The sequence below is a fragment of the Homarus americanus genome, unplaced genomic scaffold (genome assembly GCF_018991925.1).
Source record: "Homarus americanus isolate GMGI-L3 unplaced genomic scaffold, GMGI_Hamer_2.0 scaffold34921, whole genome shotgun sequence".
NCBI classification, from domain to species: Eukaryota; Metazoa; Arthropoda; class Malacostraca; order Decapoda; family Nephropidae; genus Homarus; species Homarus americanus.
In genome coordinates, this window is record NW_024741901.1 from 12,354,734 (window position 1) to 12,381,684 (window position 26,951).

General features: G+C 45.0%; 1 protein-coding gene across 1 annotated transcript in view; it reads left to right on the top strand.

Moving 5' to 3' along the window:
• The first annotated feature begins 8,500 nt into the window (after positions 1–8,500).
• LOC121876112 (delta-sarcoglycan-like) overlaps positions 8,501–26,951 on the top strand; it is a 31,801-nt gene continuing 13,350 nt past the window's right edge. The window contains exons 1-2 of the mRNA XM_042381050.1: positions 8,501–8,511; positions 10,519–10,798. Of these exons, the coding sequence (XP_042236984.1) occupies positions 8,501–8,511; positions 10,519–10,798 (291 nt within the window). The remainder of the gene's footprint in view (positions 8,512–10,518; positions 10,799–26,951) is intronic.

The following is a 26,951-nucleotide window of genomic DNA, read 5'->3' on the forward strand; positions in this document are numbered from 1 at the left end:
AATTCAATTGACAGTGCATGAGTTTTTAAATGCCACACTGACTATCGACCGTTGCGGTGCTTTTTAATGATTAGTAGGGTCATTACCTAATACGTGACCATTGTGGACCTGATCTCACCCTCCTCTGTATATATACACCTTGTTTTGTACTTCTCCTTAGTCTGTACTCACCCCTGAAGATGTGAATTACACGAAAGCGCTTGGGAACTTCGTGTTTTCTTTTTCCTTGTAGTTATCAGCATATACCTGGATCATGCGCACCTACAGTGATTTACTTGCATATATATATATATATATATATATATATATATATATATATATATATATATATATATATATATATATATATATATATATATATATATATATATATATATATATATATATATATATATATATATATATATATATATATATATATATATATATATAATTTTTTTTTTTTTTTTTTTTATTATCTTATTTTCTTCATTTTACTATAGGGCCTAGTCCGTGGCCCACCTGAGAACCACCCCATGGCCCACCAGTTGAAGACCACTCCGGGCCCTATACTTATTGTACAGGGGCCCTTATGGTTGTGAATATATTATATAATGAAATACTCGGTGTACACTTGAAACAAGGTTATACGCTGGCACGCTGTGCGACAAATTAGTTTCAGTGGACCCCCAGATACCGGTGGGCCCTAAGCCAATGGCCTACTTGGCATATTGGTTAATCCGGCCCTGGGCCTATAGGGAGGAGAATAAATCGTGGTGAAGTTTATCTCCGAGATTATTATAAGGTATTGGCCGGTAGGGTTAAGACCGAGATAAGAAAAACAAAGAAGAATAATGAACTGAAAATAGTGAGGGAGGCGAAGTTAAACCCCAAGGGATTCTATTAAATATATCAAACTAAAACACGAGAAAAGATTGGATTAATTCAGTCAGATACCGGCGAGCTAATTTATAGGGACGGAGAAATGAGAAATAATCTGAATAAATATTTTCAACAGTTTTCACCACCGAAAATTTAAACATGATACCCGAGGCACCGACTTTATACACAGGTAGTGAAGAAAATTAATAAAGCGAGATAGTAGAGACTTGTAACGATTTTAGTAAGCAAATAGACAAACTAAAGTCGAATAAGTCACCAGGTCCCGATGAGATATTTGCCAGAGTATTAAAGGAATGTAAGGAAGAGCTTAGTATGCCCTTAGCAAAGTTGTTTAACATGTCCTTAAAAACGGGTGAAGTATCAGAATCCTGGAGGATAGCGAATGTAATACCGATTTTCAAGAAAGGAGATAGTTCACTATCCTCTAACTACCGACCAATCAGTCTAACATCAATTGTAGGCAAATCACTGGAAGTAATCATTTCAAACTTTACTCGAAATCACCTGGAGAAACACAAGTTGATCAATGATTCCCAACATGGCTTCACAAGCGGACGTTCTTGCCTAACTAATCTATTAACATTCTTCTCATCTGTTTTCGAATCAGTGGACGAGGGGCACAATTATGATGTGGTATATCTAGACTTTGGCAAAGCCTTCGACAGAGTCCCCCAACGAAAGACTAATAAGAAAAGTGGAGACTCATGGCATTAAAGGAGATATTCTAAAATGGATTAGGGCGTGGTTATAGGACAGGAAACAGCGAGTGAGCATTAACGGCACTAAATCCCATTGGAGCAACGTCACTACAGGGTAGTGGAGTTCCCCAAGGCTCAGTACTCGGACCATTATTATATATTATATACATAAACAACATAGATATCAGCGTAGAATGCAACATAAGTAAATTTGCTGATGACACTAAAATAGGGCGTGTAATTAAATCTGACGAGGATTCCGCAAAACCATAGGACTATCTAAACAAATTTTTTGTGGTCTGAAAAATGCCAGATGAAATTCAATGTGGATAAATGTAAATTACTCAGTATAGGAGATGTAAACAGGGAAACCAGATACCAGATGAACAACGATGTAATTGAGAAATCTGACTGCGAGAAATATTTAGGAGTAATGATAAGCAGGAATCTTAAGCCAAGTAAGCAGTGTGTATTTGCTCGAAACAAGGCTAATAGAGTACTTGGGTTCATACAAAGGAGTGTTAGTTACAAGACTAGCGAAGTCATCTGAAAACTATATCTTGCGCTTGTGACACCTCACTTGGATTACGCAGTTCAATTCTGGTCACCGTATTACAAAATGGATATAGAATCCTTGGAAAGAATTCAGAGGAGAATGGCAAGACTAATCCCGGGCATTAGGAACCTTGAGTACAGAGACAGGTTAAAGCATCTTAATTTGCACTTCCTCGAGAGACGTAGCGTGAGGGGCGATATGATAGAGGTGTATAAATGGAATTCAGGTCTGAACAAACGGGACATTACCAAGATACTCAAACTATCCAACCAGGAGCGAACTCGTAACAATGGTTTTAAATTAGACAAATTCTGATTTAGGCGCGAAATAGGTAAACACTGGTTTGGAAATAGAGTAGTGGATGAGTGGAACAAGTTACCACGCATCATCATTTACTCGAACATGCTGGATAGCTTCAAATCTAGGTTGGACGGATATATGAGCGATAGGGGCTGGGTGTAAACAGGACTGCCTAATATGGGCCAATAGGCCCACTGCAGTTTCCTCCATTCTTATGTTCTTATATGGTGATAACCACTCACACACATACTGTACATACTCGTATTTATGTTACTTTTTTTTGCGGAATCGGTTATTTTGCAAAATGACCAACATGCTTATTGGTAATTTTGCAAAATAACTTACAAACAGACAACCTAACTAACCTAACCTTACGGTTGAATAAGGTTAGGTTAAATTAGGTTAAGATGGCTCGTGTAGCTTGATATACAGTTAAGTGGTCCAGTTCTTGTGTTTGTTTTTAACTTTGGACTATGTGCCTCCTTACCATAAGATTAGGTTAGTTTAGGTTGTCTGTTTGTAAGTTATTTTGCAAAATTACCAATATGCCTGCCGGTCATTTTGCAAAATAACCGATTAAGTTCTAGAAGATGCAGTTTACTGGGAGAGTCTGTACAGTGGTGCAGCAGTAAACAACCTGGCTCACAGGGTAATTTACACATGATCATGAAACAAAAGAACATAAGAATGGAGGAAACTGCAGCGGGCCTATTGGCCCATACTGGGCAGTCCCGTTTACACCCAACCCCTATTGCTCATATGAGCATCCAACCTATGTTTGAAGCAATTCAGCGTATTCGAGTTAATGATGATATTTGGTAACTTGTTCCACTCATCCACTACTCTGTTTACAAACCAGTGTTTACCTATTTCGCGCCTAAATCTAAATTTGTCTAATTTAAAACCATTGTTACGAGTTCGCTCCTGGTTGGATAGTTTGAGTACCTTTGTAATGTCCCCTTTGTTTAGCCCTGCCTTCCACTTATACACCTCTATCAGGTCGCCCCTCGCTCTCCGTCTCTCAAGGGAGTGCAAATTAAGATGCTTTAACCTGTCTCTATACTCAAGGTTCCTAATGCCCGGGATTAGTCTTGTCATTCTCCTCTGAATTCTTTCAAAGGATTCTATATCCATTCTGTAATACGGTGACCAGAACTGAACTGCGTAATCCAGGTGTGGTCTCACAAGCTCAAGATACAGTTTTGGGATGACCTCGCTAGTCTTGTAACTAACACTCCTTTGTATGAACCCAAGTACTTTTTTAGCCTTGTTACTCGCAAAAACACATTGTTTACTTGGCTTAAGGTTCCTACTTATCATTACTCCTAAATCTCTCTCGCAGTCGGATTTCTCTATGGCATCGTTGTTCATCTGGTATCTGGTTTCCCTGTTTACATCTCCTATACTGAGTAATTTACATTTGTCCACGTTGAATTTCATATGCCATTTTTCAGACCATTGGAAAAATTTGTTTAGATCTTCATTTAGTTTTGCTGAGTCCTCGTCAGATTTAATAACACGTCCTATTTTAGTGTCATCAGCAAATTTACTTGTGTTGCTGTCTATGCCGATATCTATGTCGTTTATGTATATAATAAATAATAATGGTTCAAGTACTGAGCCTTGGGGAGCTCCACTTATGACGTTGCTCCAATGGGACTTAATGCAGTTAATGCTCACTCACTGTTTCCTGTCCTGTAACCACGCTCTAATCCATTTAAGGATGTTAACTTTGATACCATGAGCTTCTACCTTTCTAATTAGTCTTTCGTGGGGGACTCTGTCGAAGACTTTGCTAAAGTCGAGATATACCACATCATAATTGTGCCCCTCGTCCACCGATTCCGAAACTGATGAAAAGAATGTTAATAGATTAGTTAGGCAAAACGTCGCTTGTGAAGCCATGCTGGGAATCATTGATCAATCGGTGCTTCTCAGGTGATTTCGAATAGAGTTTGAAATGATTGCTTCCAGTAATTTGCCTACTATTGATGTTAATTAGTTGGACGGTAGTTAGAGGATAGTGATCTATCCCCTTCTTGAAAATCGGTATTACATTCGCTATCCTCCAGGATTCTGGTACTACACCTGTTTTAAGGACATGTTAAACAACTGCTAGGGCATACTAAGCTCTTCCTTACATTCCTTTAATACTCTGGCAAATATCTCATCGGGACCAGGTGACTTATTAGGCTTTAGTTTGTCTATTTGCTTACTAACATCGTTACTAGTCACTACTATCTCACTTAATTTGTTTTCTTCACTATCTCTGAATAGAGTCGGTGCCTCGGGCATCATGTTTAAATTTTCGGTGGCCAATGTCTTATAACTACTCAGATATCCAACTTCATTCACAACGCTAGGTGGCAGCACTCATCCACACGCCACTAAAGGACAGCATTAGTACTCCCGCTCATTCACGCCATACAGTGGTTCACTTACTCGGCTCGTTCGCATTACAGTACATAAACATCACACACCTCCCCCCGAAGACAATGGGGTCCTCTTGAGGATCTACGATGTCTGGATTCAACTTTTCATCTAATCGCCATAAGTCTGACAATCCCATCGCATCTTCAGTCGCTGTGGCGCTCCCCGCTGGCGGTCACTGCGGCATTAGTGTGTGTCATACGGAGGCGAATTTTTTTTTTTGAGTTTGAAAAATCGGCCCATGGTATTAATGATGTAGTTCTATGTGCAGAATCATGTGATATCTTCAGATTTGAAAAGTTTTCATTTTTTGCTAGGTAAATTTTAACTTGAAATCTTATGAAAATTCAGTATTCCCACCCTTTTACCAACACCACTAAATAGCTTATTTAAAGTAAAGTAAATGTATCAGGTTAATTTATTAGGATGAAAATGATCCAGAATAGTGAAACGAATGATCTTGACACATTTATTAAATTTAATATTCCTTTAGAAAACAAAATCATCAAATACAAAAACCGGTTTTACTACTACGACCCGGTGTTGCTGCACACCATAGAGAACATGTCTTTCTTGCTTCTGTTTCTACTCATCACCTCCTGCTGACCTGCCTGAGCTCGGATGTGGCCTTCCCTCTCTCTCCTGGCTGTACTGCCGTGACTGCTGGCCACTCACTGCTGTACTGGCAGCTCTACTCTGGGTGGCCAAAGGCAGGCAGGTTTATGCATAGGGTGTCAGGAAAGCTCGGCTTGAACATTGGTGAGGCTGCAGGTAAGAGAATCTGCCAGCCTGGATGTTATCCAGATCCTAGGAGATCAGTGAGGGTCTTGGCACCCTAGATTGACTTCAGGAGTCTTCCTGACCCTGAAGGAATCGTCACCAACTGATTCATCATGCCCAGATCCTCTCATAAGTCTCATATCCAAGATCTTTTTGACTGCCACTCTTCTCTCCTCCTCATCCTTACTGCAGGGCATTGTCTGCAGAACTGCCTCGGGATGAGCATACCAGGAAGATGTCCTCACAGTCTGCTCTACAATCTGAACAACCTTCCTTGGCTGACTCCTCAGGAGCTCAAGCTGGAAGAGAATATGCCTCGGACCTTCGGAGAACGATGACTTGACCTTGGTGTTGAACCAATTTGGCAAGTAGACACTCACGATGAATTGGACAATAAGTCTCCCAGGTTGTGAAGCTGGTTCCCTTTCAGTTTATGATGAGCGACCCAAATTCTACAGAGACACAAAGAGAGCCATTTGGCCCAGGCCACCTAGAATGTGAGACTGGACCTATCTGCAGGTGACAAGTCTATCAGAGCAAGACCCCAGTTTGATGGCACCGTCGTGTAACCACCAGTACTGGTCAGTACTCAGGTCGTCAATGACGGTAATGCAAGCTCAGCGAGTAGAGGGAGCCAACTGTGATTTTTCAAGAAGCTCGGATATATTTCCTAGCATAATTGGCAGAGTCCAGCATCTTGCCAAGAGGACCAGACCATCTGTTGTTTGAAAGGAGTCTTGCCATCCAGCTCCTGGATCAGATGTCTGAGTGGCAACTCGTTGGTGTGGAGGTCACAAACAATCCAGCCCAGCTTCCTCCCAATCTTCCGCTCTATCCACTGTATGACCCCCCCTTGCCACCCTGTGTTCGTGTTGGTGCTGTCCCCTCCAATGGCCTGCAGGGTCTGGTCTACGTTCCTCTCTCTGAGCCAGTTCACAATGTTATCTGCCACTTTCTCAGCTGGTTTCCTGATGTCATCTTTCTCTGGAGTGAAATGCCACGAATACTTCCCTCCTGGTTCACTGCAGCAGGAGTAGTGTTCCTCCTTCACCATGGCAGGGAACAACTTGTCAGAATCTCCAACTTTCATGAACACTTTAGTGTCATCCCTTCTCCCATCAAAGAACAAACTATTGATTCCATTTTCTCTTATCCCCTTATCAAACTCCTCTTCTAGGTTACTGACAAGTTTCTCCTGAGCTCTCCTTACTTTGTTATTATCTATCACCAGGTGAACATCATCAGGTGTTATCAAACCACCGTCAATCCAGGCAGCTGTTGCTATCTCTGCAGTTTCTCTGAGACCAGTGTGGTGTCGCATGCTGGCCAGAGCTATGCTCGGGATATCTTTCCTATTTCGAATCTTATGCCTGGAAGGTTTGGGATCCTTATTTTCTGGGTTAGGGACAAAGTCACCATTCTCCTGGACAGCACTCGGACCAGCCATGGGGAAGTCATTAAACTCTGAATCAGCTTGACTCCAATCATCGGCCTTTTTTACCTCACCCTGGGCCTTCTCAAGTCTCTTTTCCTCGGCAACTCTTCTCCTCTTCTGTCTCTCTGTGGCAGCCTCCTGTCTCTTGGACTCCGGAATATCTTGGCTAGAAATCATGAGAGCCCCTATACTTCCAGTCTTCTCTCTCTGTGCTTTGACAAATGCCAGTTCGATCACAGGAATCTTCAGTTCACGCTTGCAAATACAGGAGATGTGGGCCTCGGGTTTACAGTCACGATCGCATCCAAACTCAGGACAGAGAACAATTGGGCACTTGCAAGTAATTATGTCAAATAACTGGTCCAGTTGCTTGGCAAAGCTGTCTTAACTGCAATTTCCTCTCCCAAGAGAGATATCTCTTGCCTTTTCCCAACTGGCTAGCAGTCTCTCACTAATCTTCTTCTGACTTGTTATGACTGGAGGCTTGAACTGAGGCGTTAGCCAGAGTGTACTGTGCCAAGACAGCTTTGGTCATATCACTGGCAATGTCTTTGTTTGTGCAAGTTCTTTGGTTCTTTTCACTGATTTGCCTGATTAAAACACCGTATCTCAAAGCATCTCTCAATGTAGGCAACTCCGACTTCAGGAGCTCTCTCCCAGACCCAAGATAGTGACTGAGATGGCTGGATTTTTGGTTCCTCGTCCTGACACAAGCAGCCATCGCAAATATTATCAACTTATAAATGCATCAGAATCTGAAACAGAAAAAAATATTGTTAGTTGGGTTGTTAAAGAATGAAGTCAGAAAGCAATGTTCACTATTTAATTGTAATGCACTAATGCAGCTGTATGTTAGATTTTCGATAAATTTCACGCTAAAATTTACCTAGCAAAAGGTTGCAAAATATTGAAACTGAAATTATTTTCTGTTTATATACACTAAAATCTACCAAAAAAGTGATGGGCCATTAGTTTTAGCTGATCTTCCCTCCTATGACACACCCTACTGCGGCATGGCGGAAGCTGCAGGCTCGGATGCTCCTCCGAACCTACGCATGGCGGTGGGCGCGGTGTAGGACTCTCGATGCTGCCTCTTTCCTGTGGAGTCCTCGCCTCGGATAGATTCCAAGACGCTCTTTGGCACCAACGGACGATGGGGACAGAGGAACTTCCTATTCCTCAACAGGATGCGGCCACTACCCATTTTGACAAGGTAGTCCCGACGAGATCCTATACCCACGACAACACCTACGTGGTCCCATCGACTGCTCATGTGGTCCTGCACGTCGACGGAGGCGCCAAGGTGCAGCCGTGGAAGCAGTCGCGCCGTGGAGTCGTGTCGTGATTTCGTCTTTCTTCTGAGGTGCTCAGCCTGTCACATTCATCAGCTGCGCGTTGCCACTCTGGAGCAAACGAGCGATGGTGTGCAGGTACTGCCGACCTCATAGGGTGACTGAACAGTACTTGCGCTGGTGACTTTATTTTCTTTCTGAATATCGTGCAAGTACTGAGGAGTTTTCTTCTTTTTTTCCATGAAGAGTTTTCAGCATTTACATGTAGTAAAACGTGTTTATTAGAAATCATAGTTTATCTTGAAATTGGCATAGTAACCTTCGGCATTTGGCATCCCTGGAGAGTTTGAGCAAAAAAAAAGTGAAAAATACTCATTAGAATATTTATATACCTCGACATCTTTAATTTTTCTGTGTGTGGTCCAACTCTAGTGAGGTGCTTGGTATAAACTTTACTGCCCTCCTTTATATATATTCGTATGTGAGTGTGTGTGTGTGTGTGTAGTCGAGTTAAAACCTTGAAAGGCTTAAGGATGCACATGATATTCCCTGTAATAGCGCACAAATAGTGGGGTAGTGAGGTGAGGGGGCAGAGGGGGCAATGTGCCACCGGGTGTTGGGAAGCGCCAAAATTATAACCAGTTTATCCAAAATTTACCATTTTATAAGACCATGAGTCACCAAAAATGCCGTTATACTTGATATCAAATATTTGAATATCATTAGAAATATCTTAGTACTTAACTTGAGTGATTGGTCAATGAACTAAAGCATTAGTAAGTCACATATAATACCTCCTTTCAACGCAAAATCACTTTCTATGGGATGAATTGTTTTTTTCTGCATTTATCCGACCACAGTACCCTTCCAGACATCAAATATTCATGACATTATGGTGAGCCTTCAGATACGATACAGTAACATGATAGGTAATATTGTCATGTAACATTACTAGTTAAAAACTGAGTCTAAGGCGCAAGTGAACTTTTTTTTTTAGGGACGGCGTAAATTTATGTTTTGCCCCCGGGCACCAGAAGCCTTTACTTATCAAATCAAACCTAATGAAAAAAAGACGCCTTGTGGCCATCATTCAATCAATCAATCAGAGTTCCGTCCTAAAATCTGAAGGTTGGTGACCACAATCCCCCACTCTAAACATTCTCGAGCTGTTTTTACCAAACTCCAAAGGTTTGTATCTCTCTGGAGACTCAGTTTTTAATTTCACCCTTCCATCCCCAGTCTCTGCCTTCCCCTGGCCCTCCTACCCTCAATTTTGTCCATTAATATTTTTGTTATTATCGTCGCATCCCTAATTATATGACCATAACATGTAAAAAGAGTCACAAGAAAAAGATTGTTTCGATGATAGGATATTATTGAATCTATAATCAAATGCGAAGATAATTATGTAGTGTACGAACTAATCCTTTACAGATTCATCTCCCTCGTGCACATGATGGTGTGTCTAGCCGGCTGGTGTATTATCCTGCTGCATATACTGTATGAGTAATATTTCCATGAATTTTACTCAACAAATACTAATAGCTTATTTTCTATGAAATTTTGTAAGTGAACACACAATCATAAAGTAATTTCATATCGATAGTAATTACAATGAATAAACACACACAAAATTTTTGTATCCTCCTCCATCTGGTTTGGAAACCAGCCAATCAGTACAGAAGGAGTATTACTACCGCCGCGGAGGCGATGCTGTACGAAGAATCTACACCAATTTGAGCTATCTTGGGGTTGAGAAATTTTAATTTTATAACCGTGGGGACTACTTTGTCACGTGACCCAGGAACATTCATGGAGTCAGTGTCGTCTTGGAGCAGCTAGTGTGCTGAAGAGCTCGGTGTTTGAAGGTGCTGGCCACATTGATACCCGAGTATTATGAGTGCGGAGCACCCAGTATGAGGTTGTCTATCTCATCTACACACTGGTTCCAGGGGCCTATAATCACCATAATGTATCACTGAAGCATTGAGCTAGATGCCCTAGAGTCTCTGGTATCTTCAGTGAGTCTGGCGCCCAGATCCTCAACTTTTATGGGGCATATTTGTACCTTTTCTCCCCTCTCTTGTTTTGTGAGAAATAGCTCATCCAGGCATGAATAAGTCACCTTGACCATTGTACTTGCAGGAAGATGGCCGGCGGAGGCAGCAGAGGTGGGGCAGGGGCCCGAGGCGTCCTTGGTGGCGGTGAAGGGCCCCGGGGTGGCCTGGGTGGCAGTTCGGGGACCGGACTGGAGCAGCGCAGCGGGCAGGGCACAACAGTACAGTGTGGGTCACACCAGTACCGCCTCGGTCTCTATGGCTGGCGAAGACGCTGCCTATACACCCTCGTTCTGCTCCTGTTGGTGATGGTCATTCTCAACCTCGCCCTAACCCTCTTCATCCTCAGGGTCCTTGACTTTACAATGGTGAGTGTAGCATTAACAGCGTGAGTGTGATTGGTCCTGGACTGTCTTAAGTTGAGTGTGAGTGGTCCTGGACTCTCTTAAGGTGAGTGTGAGTGGTCTGGTCTCTCTTAGGGTGAATGTGAATGGTCCTGGACTCTCTTAAGGGGAGTGTGAGAGGTCCTGGACTCTCTTTAAGGTGAGTGTGAGTGGTCCTGGTCTTCCTTATAGAGAGTGTGAGTGGTCCTGGACTCTCTTATGGTGAGTGTGAGTGGTCCTGGTCTCTCTTCAGGTGGGTGTTAGTGGTCCTGGACTCTCTTTAAGGTGAGTGTGAGTGGTCCTGGTCTTACTTATAGAGAGTGTGAGTGGTCCTGGACTCTCTTATGGTGAGTGTGAGTGGTCCTGGACTCTCTTAAGGTGTGGTGTTAGTGGTCCTGAATGGTCCTGGACTCTCTTAAGGGGAGTGTGAGAGGTCCTGGACTCTCTTTAAGGTGAGTGTGAGTGGTCCTGGTCTTCCTTATAGAGAGTGTGAGTGGTCCTGGACTCTCTTATGGTGAGTGTGAGTGGTCCTGGTCTCTCTTCAGGTGGGTGTTAGTGGTCCTGGACTCTCTTTAAGGTGAGTGTGAGTGGTCCTGGTCTTACTTATAGAGAGTGTGAGTGGTCCTGGACTCTCTTATGGTGAGTGTGAGTGGTCCTGGACTCTCTTAAGGTGGGTGTTAGTGGTCCTGGACTCTCTTAAGGTGGGTGTTAGTGGTCCTGGACTCTCTTAAAGTGATTAGCATAAATCCTCTTTTTGGGTAAAGATGCCACGTCGAGTCCGTCATCTAGACTCACCGACACATCTGACCACCACATTAAATTAAACCAGGGCTGAGATCAAATAACTTTGTCAAATACGTACATGTATATGGCAATTTTGCAATTGTCAAATACATTTGCATATTGTTTTATTTGTCAAATACAAATATTTTATTTTATTTTATATATATATATATATTTTTTTTTTACGGGGATTAGCCCACCCGGGCACACGTCACTGACCCACATCTGGGCCAGAGGGCCAAAATGTAATAATAATATTAACAATAATATTAATAATGATAATAATAACAATGATAAAAATAACAACAACACTAATAATAATAATAATAAAGAAATACAAAAATGAAAAAAGATCAATAGTGAGAACTGAGAAACGATATACTGTATGTATGTTGTGTTGTCAAAGTAGGAGAAACAATTGAGACCCTGCAATCGTGTGTAAATGAGGCAGAAAGTCAGATCAACAACCTGGGACTTGGTCACAATTTTCGTGACTCCAAATGGCAGCAGGGTCAACCATTAGACAATTCATTATGCTTCCAATATCTTCCCAGGCGGTAGTACCTCCCTGTTTGATAGCTGTCTACTACCTACTACCTACGAAGACGAGTTCTCACATTGGATATTTGTGACTTTTATCAATGAATCCTTCAATTTTTTCTGAGTGCTCATATTACAAGTAAACAGAAGTAAACATAAATCAAAAATATTGTGTTAATAATTTACAAAAACAATTTGTTACTGGTTACACTCTACAAACATCAGCTCTTCAAACCGCCCCAGGTCCAGAGATAAGGGGAGAGGAGGGGGGGGAGGAAGTCAGGATAGCATTACCCAACACAGGATCAGTGACTACGCTTCCTGTTGTCATGCACAATGACCCCACCTTGCCACCCAGACGCTGGCTTACATGTATTTAAGCAAATACAGCAAATCCAAAGGTCAAATACAGATAAAATTCAAATACATTCTATTTAAATTCTAATACAAAAATGTATTTGGCTCCAGTCCTGACCACAACACCTGAACGTGTTGCCTATAAAATATATCTGGAGAACTTGACACATTAGGATAATATGGCAGTATTATTTATAAAACGATGTTTACAAGCTGAAAAATGTCTAGACACACATAATAATAATGGTTGCCCCTCGTGTAACAAGGATGGCCGGCCCAAGGGCCACCTAGGCGTGAGTTTGTTTAAGGTGTATAAGCTGTCGCCAACACAACAACCACACCCCAAGTTAACGAGTTGCATGACCCAGTGTCAAGGAATAGTCCGAGAAGGCCGTACAACTCGACAACTTTACTGGCTAACCATTACCCCGGGATACGATCCGCAAATCGATGAACATCCAGGTCCCCAATTACTGCTTGGTAGACAGAGACAAATGGCGTAAAGAAATTTGCCCATAGTTTCACCCTGCCCGAGGATCGAACTCGGGTTCGCTCGCTTGGGAGGCGAGAACACTGACCATTACACCACAGGTCAAACACACACACACACACACACACACCACCACTTCTTCCCCGAGAAGTCCGTCAGATCTCACCCAGATGACTTGCCCTGGATCACACCTCGGATCAAAAGACTTATGCAACAGAGAGATAGAGCCTTTTATCTCAATGACCACAACCGCTACAGGTCCCTTCGCAACCGAGTCATCCGCGAAATTCGCACTGCAAAGAAGTCTCACTACCCAACCAAATTGCAACACCTGAAGCAGACCAACTACAGTCAGTGGTGTGGTAAGCTTAAATAACTCTGTGGACTAGACAATAAGACACACACCCTCCCCTTTCTTAGCTATCTCAATAATGTTGACGCAGCTGAGCAATCAAATAACCATTTCGCTACTATATGCCAGACGCTCCCCCGACTTGATACAACCAATCCCCCTGCTTACCTACCAGCCCCCCTTCCCACTGACTTAGTAGAAGAATTTGAAGTAGCAAAACGTCTGGACAAACTGAAGTTACAACGCTCCACCACCCCATTGACTTACCAATGAAACTCTTCAATGAGTTCTCCCCGGAGCTAGCTAAACCCCTCTGCCCCATCATTAATGCTTCCCTCAGTCAAGCCAGATACCCAGCTGACTGGAAGACTTCTTATGTATCACCAGTGCCCAAGTCAACCAGCCCACAATTCTTAAATTAGCTACGACCCATTGCAATCACCCCAATACCTAGCTTAATCTGTGAAAGATTTGTGTTTGACTGGGCTTATGCTGATATTGCAGACACCGTAGATCCTCAGCAATCTGGTAATATGAAAACTTCCTCCACCAATCACTGTCTTATCAGCTTTCTCGACTACATATACCACCATCTGGAAAAACGAAAAACGTCTGTAGCTGTCGCCTTCATTGACTTCACCAAGGCATTTGACCTATTCGACCACAATTTAATCATCAACAAAGCTATCGACCTCGGGTTTCGAAGAAGTCTTATACCATGGCTTACAGACTTCCTCAGTAACCGACGCCAAGCTGTTCGCTTCCGAGGGGCTGTCTCCACCTTTAGTCATTCACCTGTGGTGTCCCCCAAGGCACCAAGGTGAGACCACTATGCTTCCCTATGCTTATCAATGATGCCCTAAGAGATACCCCTGCTCGCTGGAAATATGTCGACGACTCCACCATTGGGATCAGCGTCAACAATTCTGCTCCCGACTATACCGCCCTTCAGGATTTATTGAACAGTCTCCAAAACTGGGCCACCAACAACCACGTCACCATCAACCATACCAAGACCATGGTTTTGCACATCAACCTCTCCTCCGACGTTGTCCCACCCCCTTCCATTACTTTAGTTCCGAACACACTCCAGGTTGTAGATTCCACTGAGCTCTTCGGCGTCACCATAGACAACAAACTAAATTAGAAACCACACGTCAGTGAAGTTGTCAAATCCTACAGTTTCTGTCTCCACCTCCTCCGCCGACTCAAGTCCCTCGGAGTTCCTGCGCCCCAGTTCCTCAGTGTTTACTCAACATTCATACTTCCCAAGTTCACCTATGCCTCCCCTACCTGGTCTTCCTCCCTAAATGCCACACAACGTATACACCTAGAAAAAATGCAAAAGAGGGCATGCAAGATTATTCTCTCCCCTTCCTACTCCACATATCAAGAAGCGCTCAATACACTGACCCTCTCGGCTCTCTCTGACCATCACCACAACCTCATCTGCAAATTTGGTGAGAAGCTTCTGCACCATCCTCGACACCAGCTCCTACTACCACCCGAGATCCCTCGTCCGAGAATTGCTGTTCGACACCACAACCGCATCCAGCCCATACGAGCACTAACTGATCGCTATAAGAACAGCCCAGTCCCAACCATTGTAAAAATTATCAATAACTTGTAATCAACCAGTGTATTCACTCCCAGTCATTCTTACTTTTCGCACTGTCACTATGTTGAAATACCCTGTAGTTTGAGCTTCTCCACACATAATTATTATATTTAATATTTGTATCACTTATGTTACTTGTATATTATTTGTAAATCAAGAGACCCATTATATATATATATATATATATATATATATATATATATATATATATATATATATATATATATATATATATATATATATATATATATATATATATATATATATATATATATATATATATATATATATATATATATATATATATATATATATATATATATATATATATATATATATATATATATATATATATATATATTAGGGTGGTCCAAAATATCACATATTTGTATACGTTTTCTCCACAAGGTTTATTTTTGTCCATTAGGTACAAAATGCATCCCAGAAAAAAATTGGATCATTTAAAGCATATTTAGAGGTCAATCCAATGTCCTCTTTTTTTCCATTTAGTACGTAATAAGGATTTTTCGGGGCTAGATAAACACATTATAAACACATTGTCTTTATTCAGCAAAATACAATTATAAGTTTTACAAATTACAAACTAAATAACTCTAGAACACCAATACACATTCTTTATTTGTATCCCTTCATCATAGCAGCTTTGCTTGCCGTTGGTAACTTCTTGCGATGAGCTGCAACAACCTGTAAAAGGTACTGCTTTTGGTCCTCATTTTGCGTTATAGACTCATTATAACGCTCTATGAGAGCAATTGCCCTCTCTGCGCTGTCATTCACCACCTTCATATTTATCGCACGATCTCTCATTGTGATAAACACTTCATCGTCTTTCCATGTTTTGGGATCCTTACTCAAGAACAGTTGTGCTCTTTCTTTGCCATCTAGTGTAAGAACATCAAAAATATCTAATTACGCTCAGTAACAAATGAGGCCACATTACTGATAGGAGTTTCATCAGATAGGACAATACGCCTTGAAAAGTCCTGTTTCTTTGGGCACTGGAAGTTTTGTACCATATTCTTCTTGGTTTCAGTATCGATCCTGTCATCAAATAAGCTTAGACCGATAAGATGTTCTGATAGATACCAGAGATGTCGGCTAATTGCTGCTTGTGCTGCGTGTGCAACTTTCTCATGAGGATATTCCTTTAAAACCTTCATTAGCTGCAAATCATTGAATGGAGCTCGAACAGCCATTGGTGCTTCATGCCAGAATCTCACATACATTATGCTCACAAACAAAGCCAGTTGTGTGATATTGTTTTCTTCCCGTGTTGATAATGTGAATTGATGTTTGAACAGATAGATTTTGAGAGCATAGATTCCTTTTGCCATCCATCTTGCATGGTGTGTAGGACCAGGAACTCGAAAGGAAACCTTACTACTTGGCAGTCCACCAAGAAACAAAAGAGCTAGTTCTAGAAACTCCCTATAATCATCTCGTGGCTGATTATCCTGCAGGGCTACTGGCAAATATTCAAGCAACTCCTTCCTTAGAATTTGAAGCATTGGGTCCTTACAAAATCTGTAACTAAGTCTAATTATTTCTCACAGGTAATAATTGCCTGCCATTCATATGCCATGACACAAGATGGAAACCTGCATAATATACTATTTCGATTGATAATGAAATAATTGTAGAACTGATGAGATATAAATGAAATAAGTAACTTCATCTGATTAATGGTAACCCTTGTCTGTGTTTCCTGTTTCAACCTGTCATTGTCAGTCCCTATGACTCAATACTTGACTCTTTGCCCTTTCCAAATAGGCAACTAGGCTATATACATTGAAATATACCCAATATAATGTGTTGTGTATATTAAGACTGTATCATGCGGACAAGAAAATTCAGTCCTACACTACAAGTATAATATGCAAAATGGATTGACCTCTAAATGTTAATGAATATGGATAAAATTTTACAGACCTTATCTATGAACCAAATGGACAATTTTAAGGCTTGTGGAGGCAATATATTACTACTTATATTTTTTACCATATAGTTTTGGACCACCCTAATATATATATATATATATATATATATATATATATATATATATATATATATATATATATATATATATATATATATATATATATATATAATCGTCAATACGTTCAGGTATTGCATATATATGTATATGCAATAAAATAGCACGGGAAAATGGAGTACCTTAGCTTTCGTCTTTATTCAAGACATCTTCAGAGGCAACTGGATTACATGGACAGAGAGAGGCTTAAATATACAGGGTGACCTTAAAAACATGAGGTCAGGTTATAATGATGTCATCCACTAATCCCCACACCAACACACACGTAGAGGAGCTTAAGAGAAGGGGGGTGACGTGACTAGTCAGGTCAGGTCAGGTCAAAAATAAGGGACCTCTCACCTAATCAGGTGAGCCAACGCCAACTTGAAGACCCACAGTGGGGTCCTGTCATTATGTTCCTTGAGGGGGGCCCACTCCCCAAGATGGTCAACAAAGCTTCACTTTGTGATTTCAGTCTTTTAAACGGAGTCCTGTACCTTGTTACTATGAGACATGATGATGAACAACCCACAGAACTCGTAGTCATCCCCGCACCCTCAGAAAACTCGGCCCTAGAAGCAGCTCACTCTTCCCAATTCGCATCCCACCCGGGTGAATGTCGCACAAATGCACGTGCACGTTCTATGTTTTTCATGTCTAATTTAGCGCGGAAAGTTCGGGCATTTGTCAAAGGATGTCTGCCATGTCAGTTAAGGAAGGGTACCCCAAAGAGACAGGGAGAGCTGCAGAAGTTCCCACCAGTCTCTCAGCCCTTGGAACGGGTATCGATCGATCTAACTGACATGACAATACGTTCACATCGAGGAAATAGATACGTTGTTTCAATCGTCGATCACTATTCACGTTTTGCGACCTATATACCCATCCCCGATAAACGCGCCGAGACGGTTCGTAAAGCCTTGTTACAATACATGGGTGTCCCCGGGTCATCATCAGTGATCGAGGGACAGAGTTTCCCTCTAGCATCTTCCAGAAGGCATATTACTTGCTGTGGGCTAAGTCAAATCTCACCACCAGTTACCACCCACAAGTTAATGCCATGGTTGAGCGTTCGCCACCTCACGTTGAAAGATCACTTGTCGTTTCTGGTTAATAATCAGTGCGGCGGTTGGGACGATCAGCAACTTCTTGCACAACTGGCCATGAACACTGCAATTAATACCACCCTGCATAACACCCCTTACTTTCTTCACTTTGGCAGGGACCCATATCTCTCTGTTGGTGTCATCAACCCCCCACCCCTATCCTATAGCGAGTGAAGGTTCCAAGTGTTCCCTGAAGAAGGCAGTGATGGGTAGGGAAACACCGGGTAACACTGAAGTTCATTTATTAACGGATTGGAGAAATACAAGTAGTGACTAGCGTGTGCCATGCACGACCCACGGAGACACACTGAGGCTGCATTGCCATATGGCAGCCTCGGGGCAATGTTGCCACATAACACGTGCTACTCGGCACAGTAGCATATATACAAGGTTGCTACTCAGCACAGTAGCTTAGATACATAACCTACAGCGAGGACTACCCTTTATCTTGCAAAACAGGTTACAGACGGTCTTTACTCGGGTTCATGAACTAAACAGGAAAGGCCACTTACACAACGCCACCTACTATAACCTCAGGGTCACCCCTTCCAACATTACTATAGGTGCCCTGGTTTTCCTAACTAACAAATCACCCTCCCCCGACGCCCCCTCTAAGTTGCAACAGAGATGGCAAGGCCCATATAGAGTAACCGCCCAACCCAGCAAAGTAAACTTCACTATTCCCCCGCTTTGCCACGGGGGACGTCAGGAAACTGTGCATGTGAATAGAATGAAGCTGGCAACTGTCGATGATGACGTCTTAAACTAATCAGGCCTCACCAACCAACCCCCTCTAAGAGTAACATTCCCTTCCCAACACCCTATCCCTCCACCAGCAGCTGACCATCCCCCTCAGAACAACCAGATGCCCCACACTCCAAGTAATAATCAGAGAGTTCCCCAAGCCACTACCCCGCTTGTACCAGTAATACCTGATCAGATTAGGGCTCATAGATCACACTAGGTCACAGAACATAAATCAAAGTAACGAGTTTAAGGGACACTTCTAATTGTAGAACCTCCATCAAGGAATCTTGTCCTTCTGCCAAGCTACAGAGTCAGCACTGCCCTTGCTCTTCACGGGCCTGGGCGAGGTCTCCCTGACCACACACAAATTCGGAGATGACACCACTACAACTGCAGCTGACCCCCTACCAGATGAGCTGAGACCAACGCATCCTTACTCATAATGAATGCCCGACGTGAGCGGGACACTTATCGGTCTACCTCGCGGCGGATATGGGTAACGCCTTCATGTTTACACTGCAAGCCCCAAGCTCAGGAAACACCAGCATTGAGTAAAACGGGGCTCGCTTAATGCTGGCCATCGATCCGGTTGAAGACACTGGGCCGCATCTCGTCACTCGCCTGCAGAACGACGAGACACGCACCGAGGCTACGGTCTCACAGCCCACAATACTGACAGACAACATCTGCGGGTACCATCAGCCTGAGCAAGCTACGGCGCCCGGACCAGCGCAGCAACTAGCTCCAGGCAGGGAATCAGGTCGTTCCCTTGGAACCCAGGAGCGAGTCCCGGAACCCCGACCTGCAACTACAACTACTGTAGCAGCAAGCAGCTGGCAACAAACATTTAGAGGTCCAAGTGGCGATGCAGACGACAGCTCCCTACGTTCCAGGACCTGTCAACTGGTCCCACTCACTTCCACTCCTGGAATGAAACCACCAGGTGCCAGACAAGTAATGGCTAACCCCGGCCCCACCCGAGATCTACCTCGCCTGTGTTGACCACACCATTAGGGACGCAACAGAATTGGCCTGACTACAAGAAGAGGAAAAGACAAACAAACCCTGGTGAGCCCACCCAGGGAGGGATTCACCACTGTGAGAGTGTGGACAGGACGGTCAAGGGCGAACCCTGGTCCGCGGACCCTGCCCTTCACGCCATCCAGAGCGATGACACCCCAAACAGTGGACCGGCTTTAATCCCGGCCGGAAACTCAGATGGGACTAGAAAAACCCATCTGGAATACAACGGAAAATGAGGCTCTACAGAGGAAACTCAGATGGGACTAGAAAAACCCATCTGGAACACGCCAGGAACTACCGCTCTACACAGATGAAGTTCAAGTGGAGGAAGTGAAGCATGCGAAACACACCGTGGCAGACCACCGGACGGGACGGGAAATGCCAACCACTATATTTTACTGCGTCGACCACCCTGATGGCAGACAACGACTGGTGGAGGTGGTGATGAACCATGCACCACCCTGGACCTCGACGAATGCTGACACGTTTTTGTTTTTGCCATTGTATCTTGTTAATAATTTCTGCTACCTTTTCAGTATGTACAAATATTTCTTTTTGTTTCTTTGTTCACAAGAGTTTAACAGTCGAAGCAACAAGTATGTAATCTATTCCAAGCTTAAAGATACTAACACTAGGAACCTAAGCAGAAATAAGCTAGGGCAAGCAACACCATTACATAACTTTTCAAACCTCCAACTGTGTGCCCTTGTGGGGTACGTTATGTCTGGGTTCACACTCAGGATGGGATGGAGAAATGAAACTCACAATGTGCTCTCTGTATACATATTATATTGGATGTACAATGCAGCTTGGTGGCTGGTGCTGGGAGGAGGCAGCGTGGTTACAAGCGTGAGTAGGGAGAGCTGGTTGGTGAGGGTGCTCAGAGGAGGTGTTGCTTGCTGCGGCTGTAGCTAGAAGAAGGGGCACGTCACGGCCAGGTGTAATCTTATATAGCGGGGGTCGGCGTGGCTTGATGGGAGGCCCCCGCTTTGTTCGGCGTCACTGGTTACCTGACCTTGACCACGAGGGATACGCTGGTAGATTCGCGGGGGTCGGCCAGTCAGCGACACACGGCGTTTGTAGGGGAGGAATCCACTACAATACTCCCCCTCCCCTCCGGGAGGTGCAGGAGACTCGTTGTCGGCAGGGTTGTATCCCACATGTGAGACATAACGGGCGGGAGTGTGGATGAGCTGGCCGCTACGAGAGACGACTCTGTCTAGAGACACGAGATCTGTGGGTGAAGTAGAGGGAAGAGTAGGTTTGTGGATAAGAGAAGGTTTTACAGGCGAGGAATGTGGTGCTTCTCTCGCAGCGGGTACGCAGTCCTCAGTGGCGCAGGGTGGGGTGTCTGGGTCCGCGTCAGGAGCAGGGGCCACGTCAGGAGGAGGGTCCATTACAGCAGGAGGGTGCAAGACAGGCGCAGTGGGTACCTGAGGAAGAAAAGAGGGTGCCCAGAAATGTTGTGGGCGAGGTGGTGCTGCAAGGGGTAATTGTGGGCAGACTGGCGGAGGAGGTGTGGGATGAATGTGTTCAGGGCGGTGGGAAGGATGGCGTGGGGCAGAAGCCTTGAATGCAGAAACCGCCTGACGTAGTGTTTGTAGTAGGTCGTGACGGGCAGCAGGATTGAAGATGGTCAAGGTCAGAAGTAAAGCGTGTGATGTGCTGCTTCATAGTGGCGGAGGTTATGGCGCCTACCCGCCTCCATCGATGTCGCTTTGCCGTGTGGTTGCAGGGGGCCTCACAGCATCTAGCATTAGCACCAAAACGTTGATGATACCAACAAAGGGTAGATACACTGTGCTGGGGGCTGGGGGCGGCGTCTGAGGCAGGACGGGTGTTCAATGGTGTCCATCCTGCTGTTCAAAGTTTGTAACAGGTCCCTGATATCTTGTGAGGTATTGCTCGGCTGAGGGGTGTTGACCCGGCTTACAAGTTCGGAGGTAGGTACTGGTGTGGTCGTTGGGTTGTCCGCGGCAGCCAGGCACACAGCCGCGCACTCGTTGAATATTCTGTCTGCCGGGGTTGAGTAGAGTTCAGGTGTCGTCGAGTAATCTACTGCGGACAGGATGATACGTACTTGTGTGGGGAGCTTTTGTGCGTGAAGCTGGTGCAGCATAGGGTCGGGAAGTCTATCTGCATGCCGGGAGTTCAGCCTACACATCTCCTCCCAGAGAAGTCCCGGAGTTGAGTTTCCAAGGGAGATTAAAGATAGGTTCTGCAGGAGACCGGTGCGAGTCCGTTGGCAATGCGTTTTTAAGGCGTCCCGCAGGGTGGCGAATTTGTTGTTCTCTGGAGGGTTGGAAATAGTCCGTGATACATGTTTGGCGACTTCCGTGGGCAAGGAAGAGAGCAGGGCGCCGTACTTTTGCTCGTCAGTAGCTTGTGAGACGATGAGGATTGCTTCCACATGATCTAACCAGTCCTCGACGTTGTGGTTGAAAGTCGGTAGAGACATCCGTCCGTCCATTCTTGCGGAAGTGTGTCACACGGTCGTGAGATGGTGTCGTAGTGGGGTAGCACGTGGTGCGGGTGGTGTCGTCGTGGAGGAGTAAGGTAGCACGTGGTGTGGGTAAGGCGGCTGGCCTAGGCTGGCAGCAGGTAGGACGATCTTCTCAGCTCCAGGAGTAAGGCAGCAGAAAGAAGTGTGGTGTTCACGGCTCCAGAGGTCACCAATTGTAGGTTTACATGAGATGTTTCTCCTCCATCCTGTGTGAGTGCGAATCTCCGGGGGTCACCATTTGTGGGGTATGTTATGTTTGGGTTCACACTCAGGATGGGATGAAGAAAGGAAACTCACAATGTGCTCTCTGTATACATATTGTATTGGATGTACAATGCAGCTTGGTGCTGGGAAGTGGCAGCGTGGTTACAAGCGTTGAGTAGAGAGAGCTGGTTGGTGAGGGTGCTCAGAGGAGGACCAGCTTGTGGGTCGCCAAGCTCGCCGGCGGGAGCGAGGGCCGCCAGTCAGGAGCGGAGGAGGTGGTGTTACTTGCTGGTTGGTGTAGGTAGAAAGAGAGGTAGGTCACCACGAGGTCAGGTCTTATATAGCGGAGGTAGGCGTGGCTTAATAGTTGACCTCCGTGATGTATGGCGGCGCTGGTTGACCTAGACCACGAGGCATACACTGGGGAATTCGCGGGTTCGGCTACTCAGCGGCAAGCGATTGTAGGGGAGGAATCCACTACAATACTCCCCCTTCCCTCCAGGCAGTGTAGGAGACTTCTTGTCTGCAGGGTTGCATGGCACATGTGAGGCAGAACGGGCGATTCATGCCACATGTTAGACATGACAGCGAGGGCGTGGATAAGCTGGCCGCTAGTGGAGACAACTTTGTCTAGATACACGAGATCTGTCGGAGGAGAGAGGGAGAAGGAGGGTTGTGGAGGCGATGAATATTTTTGCTTCCCTTGCGGCAGGTACAGAGTCCTCAGATGCGCCTGCTGGGGTGTGTGGGTCTGGGTCAGGAGCAGGGGCTGCGTCAGGAAGAGGGTCTATGACAGCAGCAGGGTGCATGACAGCAGCAGGGTCCACAACAGCAGCAGGGTGCAGGACAGTAGCAGGGAGTACATGAGGGAATAAGAAAAAGGGTGTGTGGGGCTGCACTCAGGCGCATGGGCCGCGTCGGGAGCAGGGGCTGCCAGGCAGGAGCGGAGGAGGGTCCGCGTCAGTAGGAGGGTCCAGGACAGTGGCAGGGGGTACTGGTGGGCCGGGGGCGGCGTCTGAGGCAGGGCGGGTGTGCTGGGGTCGGTAGGAAGTGGTGCTTGGGGCAGGAAGAGAAGCTGGTGTCTGCTTAGTGAAGCAGTGCTGCTCTAGGGTGTCTAACCTGCGGTGTAGAGACAGTAGCTGTAAAGCCGATGAGAGCTGCCTCTGTGTGGATAAGCCAGTCTTCCATGTTGCTTGAAGACTGGGAGAGTGATCAGTTTCTCCTCCATCCTGTGTGAGTGATCACTCCGGGGTCACCATTTGTGGGGTACGTTCTGTCTGGGTTCACACTCAGGATGGGATGGAGAAAGGAAACTCACAATGTGCTCTCTGTATACATATTATATTGGATGTACAATGCAGCTTGGTGGCTGGTGCTGGGAGGAGGCTGCGTGGTTACAAGCGTGAGTAGGGAGAGCTGGTTGGTGAGGGTGCTCAGAGGAGGTGTTGCTTGCTGCGGCTGTAGCTAGAAGAAGGGGCACGTCACGGCCAGGTGTGGTCTTATATAGCAGGGTTAGGCGTGGCTTGATGGTAGGCCCCCGCTTTGTTCGGCGTCGCTGGTTATCTGACCTTGACCACGAGGGATACGCTGGTTACCATCCACTGTAACTAAAAAAAATAACAATATTTAAGTGAGAGAATTCCGACCGGGTACATATACAGTGAACCCTCACTTTACGCTGTCAATTGAACCCACGGCGGCCCGCGTAAAGCGAGAAACGCGTAAAGTGAACAACATAACATATGGGATTAATTGAAATAGAGACCGGGCCGACCCCCAAACTCTACTTTTTCCCAACACAATACGTACGTTTTAGTAAAAATAACATCTTAACTTTATGATGGTATTCACACACACATAATATAGAAGAGAACAATTAATAAGATAATAATATTCTGTAGGTTAGGTTAGAAAAAAACAAGGTTAGGGTTAACACTTACGTTAGTAGAAGAGATGGGTCGGCATACGGGAATGAAGGCTGGTTCCGAGGTAGAGGGCAGGCTACTGGCCCTCAGGTGAGTCTTCATCACTGTCATCCACACTTATTAGTGCGTCCCTGACAAATCCCTCAAAGTCACCATCACTGTCTCTGTCTCTGTCACTATCACTGGCTTGGGCTGGCTGTGGTGGGTTGCGGGCGAAGAACTCGGTAATGCTTTGCTGACGGCTGGTGTTGATGTTGTCGTGATACACCTTGATGTAGGGCTCCGTAGTCTGCAACAGCTGGGTAGTGAAGACTTCATACCGGTTATCGTCAGGGTCGTCGGAAAGGAGGAGCCTCAGTTTCTCAACACACTCGATGGCACCCCTTACATTACTATGCGATAACTTGCGTTCTTCTTGGGATTACGCACCACCTGCCTCTTCACTGACGTCATCATCATCTAGCATCTTGTCGGCAGTCACATCACGATTCCTTATCACTTCCAGGATGTCGTCGTTGGTGGTCTCGGAGAAGCCTGCAACTGTAACACTCTGCGCAGCTTCTCTGGCAAGGTCCACTGCTACTGCAACAGTCTGAACCTCACCAGTCACAGATTTACTCTGCCTCCCACCTGGAATACCTTGCAACACATGTCTCCATGCGTGACGAACCGTTGCTACAGACAGCTGATCCCATGCGTCCACCAAGAGGTCCACAGCTTTCTTGACGTTGAATTATCTCCAAAATTGTTTCACAAACACTTCTTGCTCTGCCAACTGCTCCTCCTCGTCGTCTTCGCTCTTGCTATCGGTGTCACCCAGCTTACGCAACTTATCCTTGGTGTTGGTGTAGTCGTTCAGGAGCTTAAATTTCTTTGCAGAGAATGCAGCTTTCACATTACAGATCAATTCTTGGTCCATGGACTGTATTAATGTCGTAGTGTTGGGAGGAAGGAAGACCACTTTTACGTTGGGGTGACGATCTAACAGTAGGGGCGAGTGTCCTGGTGCGTTGTCAAGCAGCAACAAAATCTTGACTGGAACATTGTGTTGCTCGTAGAATTTCTTCACATCACGAACGAAACAGTCATCAAACCAGGAGAGGGACAGAGTAGAGAACATCCACGCCTTACGTGCGGTCAGCCAGTGGACATTTAGCTTGGTCATGTCCACGCTCTTGTAGGCTTACGTGCTGTGTGGATCACCGATAACTTGAGCTTACAGGTACCGGAAGCATTGGTGGTAAACAGGACGGTGATGCGCTCCTTCTGCAACTTCCGGCCCCGACACTTGCTGGCATTCTTCACAACGAAGGTCTTGGAAAGTAGCTTTTTCCAAAAAAGACCAGATTCGTCCATGTTAAACACCTGGTCGTCGGTGCACTGTCCTTCCTCCATAATCTCACGTAAAAACGGAGGAAATTCCCTAGCCGCAACACGGTCAGCACTAGCTTCTTCACCACCAATGTTAATGTTGGTGATCTTGTTCCTCTTCTTAAATCTCTGCAACCACCCAGAGGAAGCATTGAATGGTTTGTGCTATGCAATTCCCATCTTCCGTGACACTGCAGCATACAGTTCACGTGCGTACTCCTTAACTGAGCGCGTGTCCACCGCCATGCTCCGTCGCGCCTGACGAACCAAGTAGCTCACAAGTAATTTTTCCGTCTTGAGAAGCACCTGGTTGTGGCAGTACTTGATCATAGAAGCACCTGTAGACTTTGTGATGTTCATGTGCTCCTTTATCTTGGCTGCATCCTTCTTAATTGTCCTGATCGTAGACTTGTTAACACCATGCTGGAGCGCGAGATCAACCTGTCTTGTTCCTTTTTCCAACTCTTGGATGATCTTGTATTTAATTTCGTAGCTTAGGGAACGTCGTATCTTCTTTGGCTTAGGGCGGCTGGGTCCAGGTAATGCAAGGTTTCTTTGTGGTGGTGGTGGTGGTGGTCCGGTGGAAGCCATTCTTATGGAATAATGGATACCGATATACACACGGTGTAGTCGGGAGGGGTGTAACTGACTCTGGTAGGTCAAGGGGCTTGAACGCTCCCGCGGCGGGGCACATCATAGTACATTAAAGCAATCACAGCTAGCGGGAGAGGGAGGTAAGGATGCTTGGCCCAATCACAGTCGGATACGTCATATGACGTCACCGATAACGCAACAAAGACATACACTGCGCAACCTACTCACGCTGCTTACCCAACATGGCGGGATGGCGGGAGATGGGGGAAGGTTTGAATAAAAAAATAGAGCGGCGCGAGAGGACCGCCAGCCGCTCTCCTGTACACGCACTGCGTAAAGTGAGCATTCCGTGTTCGGCAGGGTACAGCGTAAACGTGTAAAGTGAAACCACATAAAGCGGGGTTTTACTGTGTGTGTATATATATATATATATATATATATATATATATATATATATATATATATATATATA